At 32.1% G+C, this 9784-nt stretch overlaps 2 protein-coding genes across 2 annotated transcripts; one reads left to right on the forward strand and one right to left on the reverse strand.

Moving 5' to 3' along the window:
- Positions 1-694: 694 nt before the first annotated feature.
- On the forward strand, positions 695-4172 carry LOC122585029 (protein Abitram). The gene is made up of 6 exons (XM_043757129.1): positions 695-942; positions 1783-1831; positions 1990-2116; positions 2697-2767; positions 3240-3312; positions 3920-4172. The coding sequence occupies exons 1-6, from the start codon at positions 771-773 to the stop codon at positions 4028-4030; spliced, it is 603 nt and encodes a 200-aa protein (XP_043613064.1). The 5' UTR covers positions 695-770; the 3' UTR covers positions 4031-4172.
- Positions 4141-6195, reverse strand: LOC122591089 (UPF0496 protein At1g20180). Its single transcript, XM_043763293.1, has 3 exons — positions 6182-6195; positions 5316-5368; positions 4141-5189 (listed from the first exon to the last, which is right to left on the reverse strand). Exons 1-3 carry the CDS (start codon positions 6193-6195, stop codon positions 4141-4143), a joined length of 1116 nt encoding a protein of 371 aa, XP_043619228.1.
- Between the last annotated feature and the right edge of the window lie 3589 nt (positions 6196-9784).

The following is a 9784-nucleotide window of genomic DNA, read 5'->3' on the forward strand; positions in this document are numbered from 1 at the left end:
ACACACACAGTTTCACTAAACATTAACAAGTCTAGTTCACGTTTTCTACAATCTAAGATCATCTAAATACAAATATGACATTGTAATCCTTTAATCGACCCATGGTGTTTCATTTAAGTGATACGTATCCTTTTTAAATCTATATAATAAACCTACTTAACAAATAAATCTTTTAATTAATTAATTTACAGATTCAAATTTGATATAATTATGTAGGTTTTAAGTAAAATAAAACAAGTATTAAAGTAAAATAAATAAAACAATATATTTCTCTGAAGATCATCGTGCATCATAAAAATCATCATGCATCAATTGCTTCGTGAATTAATTTAACCATAATCTAAGAGTCAAGATCTTGTCTTATTTGTTTTACTTTAATACTTGTTTTATAATACCCAAACCCTAATTATGTATATTAAACATATTACTCGTGTTATATTGATTGTTATTATAACTATTTATGTCGGCGCCACCATCACCGGTCACCGCCACCCCGTTGATGTCACTACTATCAACGGTTCATATCACGCGGGTATACTTTAGCCTAGTATAACAAAAACCTACAACATGTAAAGATACCCGATTATTTGGGCCTAAATAATTCGGTATCTTAGCCCATATCCACAGACTTTTCAAAGGAAACCCATAATACCATGATGGATTATCCAATCGGTTCTAACTAAATAACAAAATTGGGGAAATTGTTGCTAGGTTTGTTTAACCCTTGTAATAAAAATTCAAAATATACTTGAATATATATGTAACTTAAAATGACTACAGAAAACGCCGATGAAGTTCCGGCTGATGTGATAATCATCGGTGATGGTGAACGCGATGACGGTGATAGTGAGCTACACGCGCTCTTACTTCCAGATGTCAACAATCTCCCAGCTGTTCCCCCTTCTTCAATTGACTTCAATTTTGTTACATATTTTGCTCCTGGTAACTACTACTTTTTAGTTTTTGCTTATTAATTAATTTATTTACTTTTTAGTGAAATTTGAAGTAAAATGTGGACTTTGATTGACTATGTATTTGAAGTTTAGAACTTGATTGGTTTGACTTTAAAAAGTCAAAGTTTTGACTTATTTTGGGTGTCTGTACATTACCCACATTGAGAATGAAAATTTAAGAATGTGTGTATCAAAAACGGTAATATATAGCATCAGTTAGTTATCAGTACGAGACAGGTTCCCTCCAAAATCCGCCCATTTGAACCATTTGAGCCGAAACCAACCTCGTTGACCCATTTTACCTGAACCAACTCATTTTGCCCACTTTACCTGAACCCATTTTATGTGTCTGGCTGTCTGACCTGAAACCAACCTGTTGACACCCAAAAACCACCCGCCAACTTGTTTGGTCTGATTGTTAAACGGGTTCAGGACGCGTATTCTGGCTAGCAGTGAACTTTCAAGTTTTTAACGCGTAAAACCCAAACTTTTTTCCTGTTCCAATGATGTCGTTTAAAAATACATTTCAAAATGAAGAAAAACTAAAGTATGTTGATAAAAAATGCTCTGACCTCGACAAGTATTGTACTGTACCAGATGGTTCCAAGATATGTTTTTTCTTTCTGTAATGGGTTACGTATTCTATATTGTATATAACGCATACACATACGGATTGGGTAAGATTTTGTAAGTATTATGGTTTCGTCCTGATTTTTGTCGTCAGTTTATTTTACAGATGGAGCAAGTATCAACGTTTAGCTTGTTTGTTTGAGTATCTTTGATTTTGCTTTCTGTTTTAATATGAATCTTGTGTTTTGAATCTTTTTAGATCTAATGAAGCCGGAGCATGATCAGTATATTTATCGCCATCCAAATGGGTATGAATACTGAAAAACTATCTCTGTTTTGACATCCTTACTTTTTAAGGAAAAGATTAAACCTTTACTTCTGTCTTTGAACAAACTATTTACTAACAAGAAAAGAAACGAAAAATAGAAATTTAGACCATTAACAACCTGTTTTTTGTTATATTTAGCTTGTGTGTTATTGGCTTGGCTGCTGGTCATGTGGCCTTTAAGGATGAAGGAGGAATCACTGAAGTTGATTTCAATGTTGGAAAGTCAAACCGAAGTGAGATCAAGGTCACTGGGAAACGCAAAAGGGTACATCCTTTCTTGAACCTTTTACATTGTAAGTTATATTTACGGTTGCTTTGCTGACGCAGTGTAAGTGAATAAAACCATTTCAATGAAGAAAATGAGATGCGCTTGAAATTTTAGAGTCTTTTTATTTTGTACAGGAAACAACATTTTTCATTTAAAAATTTGGTTCATTGTGGAATTCCACCACCAACCATTTTTAGACTATCTATTAGTACAATTTCTTGATAGCAATAATTGATATAGACTCCATATTTTTGGTTCTGTAAATGAGAAGATGCACTTAGATATTAGATTTCAACATGATATAGATTTCAAATTGATATGTACTTTGCCAAACACCTTAATGGTGACATTTTTATATCGCTTGTATCTCTTTCAAGTAATGTAGGTAGCAGTTTTGTTGACTTTGTCTTATTCGTATAAGTTTGAATTTCTAACTAGCAAACTTGACAAGAAAATTGAGCTTGTCTATCTTACAGATATTTGTTGTCAACTTGTTATACTAATTTCAGTATATAATTCAAGGCAGATGGTTTATGTTTATCTATTTACTATCTTGATCTTGATTATTTTTTTGTAGAATGCACAATATTTTGAGTCCAACACGGCCTTATGTAAAGTTTGCACCAAGAATGCTTTCTATATTGTGAGGTAGATAATGTTCTTCACTTTGTTTTATGTTTTCTGTGTTTTCGGTATTACATTCAGAAATATTCTTAAATGTGCCGATGCTAGAGTGGTAAAGGCTAACACACCCGTTGTTCCAGTCAAAGATTGACTTACAGTTTAACTTTAAGATTTGAATTCTTATCCAAATTTAGCATCATCATATTGTTAAATTGCTCATATGTCTTAAGGTTGTTAGATGTCCATTTGACTGCCAAAACTTTTGGAACTAAAGAGTAGTCAATATCTTTATATCAGAGTCTTAGTTATTCTCCATGGGAAGTAATAATGTTACCACCATTTTTAATAAAATTACTACAATGTTCAACTTTTAAAGCAGGTTGTACAAGTCAATAATGCATACCTATGATATATGTATCAAAGTTAGTGGTAGGGATATCACGTCCCATTCTCCATAGGCAAGCTAACCTCACTCAATATTCTTTATATCCAACAGATGTTGTATAAAAGGCTCTCTGCTGGAAGTGAATGAACGGTTAATCAAGCAGCCGGAGTTGTTGAATTCATCAGTAAGTATACTTTTGTCAGACAAATATTATACTTAACTCTTGATTTATATGCCATATATGAAATACGTATATCCGCTTCTGGTAACATTATACAAACTCTATTCAAAATATGTTGGATCACCTTAAGATTCAACCATTATGTAATTTTAGTCATTTAGCTTATCAATTAGCCTTTAGATAAAGTATGTTTCCTTAGCCTTGGATTTTTCTTCTAGCTTTGAATTTCTCCAAAAAGGGTGCATAATTACTTGGATTAATTGCATAACATACTCCCATGTTACCCTTTTGTCCTTTGCATACAACCTTTTTTACCATTGTTTCTAACATGCTTATATTTCCATGGACTGATGGAGTTGTAAACATTGAAAAGAGAAAGAAAGTGGAGTATGTTACAAACTTACAATAGCTCTGCATATAATTGCACAAAAATGCGAAGTGGGTCGTTTACAATGGTAAAAAGTAAAGTTGTATGCAATGGGAAAACACACGTTAATTTTTGGTGCAAATGACTCTAAGTTACGTGGATAAAAAGTTTAGAATTTATAGTAATTGAAAGTTAGAGACGTGACAAAACCTTGTGACACCAACATTTTGTGGTCAATTGCAGGCGTATAGAGAAGGGTACGTTGCTATTATGATGCCCAAACCAGCAGACTGGCTCAAGGCCAAAGATACCTTCATGACCTTTGACGAGTACAAGAAGTTGAGACAGTTTTAAAAAGCTCCACATTTTGTATCAAATTTATTTAGATATCCAAGAATGTTTACATTTCTAGTTTCCTAAATGTAACTTATCAAGCAGCTACAGAAAGTTCGAATTTTTCAAAATCAGTTCTGTGATCCAGGAATTATTTCTTCTACCAAGAGTCTTCTAGATCTATTAACGTTAAGCAAACATAAGTAAATATGATCTTCGAGTTCTTCCAATTGTTCCAAAAAGCATCTTCCGTGAACATTAAACTCCCTCACAACTTCCTCCAACACATCAGGATTCCGGTTTTTAATGCATTTTTGAGCCATTGACCTTCCAAATTCAACATCATTGTGTAATCTTCCCACAAGCCAACCCATTGTATCAAGGTCTTTGATCATTGTGTAAACCCCTTTTGCAGCCACGTCTAGTTGCATCACAACCCGTTTGAGATCACTCATTTTGGCCCCTTTCTTTTCTGAAGATGCCTTCTTGACTAACCCCAATGAACATGCTATCAAGCCTGGAGATGCTGCTGCCACAACCAAGCCATGACAAGCGAGAACTAGCAGTGTCACGGCTAAAATTACGTACAAACCTACAAGAACACAGCCCCCTGACTTCTTCACAATTTTGATGATTTTATCCTTTCTTTTGATCCTTATGTGCTTTGTGGTTAACCTCTTCAACAACATTTTATGGTTGGTGTGTACCTTGGGAAATTTTTCTGGACCAAAATCTGATAGAGGATTCATCAAGGACGAATAAGAAGCAAGTTCTTCGTATAATATTGGGCATTGCTTACCGTTTGGAACCCTTTGGGCTAGATTGATGATTTGTTCGACCTTACGATAGTTTGTGTTAATCTGATGGATTGACTCAAGTAGATCTTCACAAATTTTCCATGCTTCTACGCCAGCTTTGAAGAACTCGAGGAGTAGATGGTGGAGATTGAATGTCTTGTCTAGGTTTGCTATTGTTTCACTTTGCGGTTCAAGAAGAATATCACATAGACGAACGTAGTGATCATGAATGGAAGACGAGGACGATCCACGATCATACCTCATATGGGTCTGAACTTGGTTATAAATATCTGTATAAGACTGCGTCCTAAACGCCTTCTTATATTCTTCGTTGACATCGGTCTCATTGATAAAGCTACTCGTGGATTCTTTATCGTACTTTCCTGTAAAACCATAAGAATTCATTCTTAAGGTTCTATAAAACCAGATCATTATAACATATATAAACACATATATGGTTAGTTATATACATAATAATAATGATAATTAATGGGGACATGGAAACATACCACTTGATCTAATTGAAGAAAACTTGAACTTGGAAAACTTCATTTTTGTTTGTCTTGGAATTCAATATGCATGGGGATGTATTGATGAAAATATTTTCAAGAAATCAAAAAAGCTTACACTTGAAAGCCAACTTGTGTATTTATATATAGCCTTATGATTATATAATGCCACCAACAAGAAACCAGTTTCAAAGTTTGTTTTATCACACGTTTGCTTTCTTTTCAAGTTATCATTATATACAAGTGTGTGTGTGTATCTATAGAAGAAGAGATATTTATGAGCTGAAGAAAATGAATTAAGAGATGGGCTTTTAGTTAGTTAGTTAGCAAACCTTAATTAACATCATCATTTATGAGTGTAGAAAAGAAATTCTTTTTTTGTTATCCAACTAAACGAAATGTATATATTATCTATAACAAAATTATGGTCTTTAAGTTATGGGTTTTGTTAGTGACAGCGTTTAGGGTTGTCAGTAAAAACTAATTGGGTGCATTAAATTTGTACCTTGTTGTTAGAAAAATCATGAGACGGTTTTTAATATATAATGTACAAGTTTTTAAGCATATAATATGTTGTTAGTGACAGCCCTTAGAGCTGTCATTATTATTTTCCTTAAGTTAGGGTTTTGTTAATGACAGCCCTTAGGATTGTCAATAAAAACTAATTGGGTGCATTAAATTTATACCTTGCTTCATGGAACGGTTTTTAATATATAATGTATAAGTTTTTAAATATATAATATGTTGTTCATTTTCCTTAAGTTATAATATAGCTTAACTATACTTATATCTAGAAAAGGAAAATCTCCAAGGCACAACAACTTATGTGTGTAAGGAAATATCTACGTAAGCCACTGCCACGTTACCCTCTTCTTTCCATTTATTTCTGCTATGCTTTCGCATGAAGATGCTTGAAAACCGTACTAGTTGTTATCAACAAATTTGAGATAAATAAATTATTTAAAAGTCTAACAAACTTTCGAGAAACATACTCATTTTGTTATTGATTTAATGGTATAAACGAGTCAAACAATTAAAGAAACTTGTCGATTATTCAAAAAGAAATAAAATTTGATCAACACATGCGATCATGACAAACTACCAATTAATAAGTTTTTAGTTTAAGAAAATGTTAAACGCAACTTTTAAAACTCTAGTTTAGATGTATTAAATAGTTGCATAATACTTGATGTTAAACGCAACTATCTAGTTGTTGTTTATGAGATATTTTGACGATTGTAACGTTTATAGCCACTAAGTTTTTGAAGCATACGTCTTCCAAAAAAAAGATTTGGATCAAATGAATAAATCAAATTAGAAAGTAGAGAATAATTAACGTGGCTTAACTTGTTATATATTTTTGGAAACATATCCAAGTAATTGTCCCTTGTAGATTTTCCTGCTTATTTGGATTAATCTAAGAAACCGTTTTTAAGGATAATCGACTTACAAAAAGGCATAGTTATAGTTATGTATTGTTAAAGTATTTCCCATTTTAGAAAAATTATGAATGATAAAAATTGGTGTTAGTTAAGGTTTGGTAGAAGCAAACCAAATGAAGCTTGTCCTCAAGTAAACCAACCTTTTGAATGATGTATATAATATCAACTATATTTCAGTAGTGTCATGATGAACCTATCAATTTAGGATCCATATGTAGATATTTCTCGACTGATATTGCAAATTAAGCAATCATAACTGGATTATATTAATTTATCTTAGGCAACTTTAAGTCTCATTTGAAGTAAATATATAAGTATATTTGGTGTTTAATATTTACATTTTTTAAAATTCATGTAATGTATATGCTAATATGCATAGATTCATTCATATATAAAGATATGTATGCATGTATTTACGATACTAGGGTGTTGAACCTATACTCTACTATTTTTTACCTGTTTGGTCAAAGGTTTTTGTGGAAATAGTTTTTAACCTTTAGGTGAAAGTAAAATTTTCTACATCTTACATCCCTTATAACTCGCTTTAGCAAGGATTGCGTACCGTTCTTGTTGGTGGTGGTGATGATGGTACCGGTGGTGTTGAAATTATAAGCATAACTTTAAAATAAAAATGATATAATTTTAATCATACAAATCAAAACTTTCATAAAAATAATACTTTTTTTAATCTGCAATAAAATAAATGAATGCATTGATATGTACAAGTTTGACGCAGATGTATTAAGTGACAGAAGTCAAAATTTTCAATCTAGAGTTGTTGAATAGATTTCATGTAACTAACAAGGTTAAAACTGAGTGTATGAGATTTTAAGTAACAATTACCTTCAAACTAGATAAATTCATAAAAATAAAACTAAAAAAAAAATTTTTATAGACATAATGAAAATTGTTACGATCACCCTTGACTAGTTGGTCATCACATAACTCTATCACCTGATGTACTTAGAGATGGATGGATGGATAAAATAAAAGTATGATTTTTTGGATTTTAATGATTCCAAGTGTTTAGTTAGATTTAACTATGGATACGTGAAAGAAAGGTTTTAAACTTTAATGTATCCCTTCCTGTCTTTATGTTAAACTTTCCAAACTGTTTTTTGTTGGCGGCCTATAAATACACATGAAGACTTTCTTTCAAGTGTAAGCTTTCAATTCTTAATGTCATTTGCATGTTTGGATGTTGTTGATATTTCGTGTCCTTTATGTCCACACAAGGTTGAATCCATCCGGCATCTCTATTCGCAATGCATTTTTTTTAGTCAACTAGCTACACATTTCAGAAAGTGGATCCACATTGATATCCCCGTTGATAACCCAAAGATGATGTTAGGTTGGATAAATGAGTCAAATCTTCCCTCCGGGTTCAAAAGAATCTTAGAAGCTACTTGTTTTGTGTGGTGCTGGTCGCTTTGAAAACACGGAAATCATGTTATATATCGGGCAACTGTCGAGTCGAGTTATGATGTCTTTCAATCTATTGTATCCATTTCTTATTTTTGAATTTCTAGTCGTGATATGAAATTTAGCTTTTCATGACCTGTATGGGCAATGAGTCATTCCTTTATATTGTAAGTATTTTTGTACTTGTGTTGCTTAGGCATCTTGTCGAAGCACATTTTTAATAAAATCATAGTTATTCTAAAATAAAAAAAGAACACTCCATATGCATAGGATCAGTGGCGGCTCAAAGTTTGTAGAGGTCTCAAACGAAATCAATTTTGGAGGCCTAATCCATTACGATATAAATTAAAGTAACAAAAAAAATAGCTCGACTTTTGTTATTCAACTACTAGTAATAAAAAAGATGTAGATGTTGATACAAAAACTAAAAAGGCATTACTGCAATGTAAATTGTATAATGATACTTAGTTCTAAATCCAAACATTAAGTCTAATATACAAAATATTGAGGCCTTAAAAATTTGAGGGCCTAAAGCGATCGCCTAATCTCGTACTACTGTTGAGCCACCTCTGCATAGGAAGTTTATATATGCTTAAGCACTTTTTTAGTTTTATTACTTACATAAGCTCCTCTGCTAACAAGAAGCCATATAACATATATAACATATGTAGCAATGAATGCATGGATGCATATATAATTCATATATAGAGATCGATTTGCCAAAAAAATTAAGGTCAAATAGGGTCGGATAATGACTCATCTAACTCATCCGTAGGCTCGAATAATGACTTAACTAATTAATCCTCATCGCCTATACTCCATATATCATCATTACATTCACTCGGTGTGACACCTTATTTCACCCACAAAGTGAAACCATGACGGCATGACTAACTTAAGGCCATTGATATATTACTGCCTATTTCTTACTTTTTTGATGCTAGATTACAAGCATGAAAAATAAGTTTACAACCAATCCATCAAGCGAATGTAAATCATCATAAAACGGAAAAGGTAATTAAGCTATAGCCAAAAACTTATCAACATGACAAAAGAAAATGTATAAACTTGGCTTCCAAATTAAAAACATAGTATTGTTTGGAATTAGGTGAATATTTGGGTTTTTGAACGACATTAGGTGAAAATTTGTCACTTTTTAACCTATTTTAGACATAAGTAGTTACTAGTTTTTGTCAATGATATACTTATTATTTAGCTCGCCTGTGTTTATAATGTTTATATGAGATGATTACAACAAACTAAATCATGTCAAAATTAAAACTAAGAAAAATAAGATATCGATATTTAAAATTATGTTGTGAGTTAAACATGATTAATTAAAGTAATCAGTTAATGTTGGGGTCTCATATTTTTACATTAATTAAATTTATTGTGGTTTAAAAAGTGGGGTTTCAATGAAATAATATTCTTCATTAAGCTAACACACCCCGTACATCTGACGCACCAAGGCTCGTGCATGGGACTAGGTCAAGAGCGATAAGGTACACTTCACATTATTGGTATATCAAAATTGATTTTTCATTATTATAAAGAAGAATGATGGTAACAGCCTTAAAGGTTATCATTAGTATTTTACAAAAATTA

The sequence above is a fragment of the Erigeron canadensis genome, chromosome 1 (genome assembly GCF_010389155.1).
Source record: "Erigeron canadensis isolate Cc75 chromosome 1, C_canadensis_v1, whole genome shotgun sequence".
In the NCBI taxonomy this organism is placed as follows: Eukaryota; Viridiplantae; Streptophyta; class Magnoliopsida; order Asterales; family Asteraceae; genus Erigeron; species Erigeron canadensis.

Coding starts and splice junctions, on each gene's coding strand:
- LOC122585029 (XM_043757129.1), top strand. CDS start 771: ATGACTACAGAAAACGCCGATGAAGTTCCGGCTGATGTGATAATCATC. Junction 2,117..2,696: donor TCACTGGGAAACGCAAAAGG/GTACATCCTTTC, acceptor ATTTTTTTGTAG/AATGCACAATATTTTGAGTC. Junction 3,313..3,919: donor CGGAGTTGTTGAATTCATCA/GTAAGTATACTT, acceptor GGTCAATTGCAG/GCGTATAGAGAAGGGTACGT.
- LOC122591089 (XM_043763293.1), bottom strand. Junction 5,190..5,315: donor TTCTTCAATTAGATCAAGTG/GTATGTTTCCAT, acceptor ATGGTTTTACAG/GAAAGTACGATAAAGAATCC.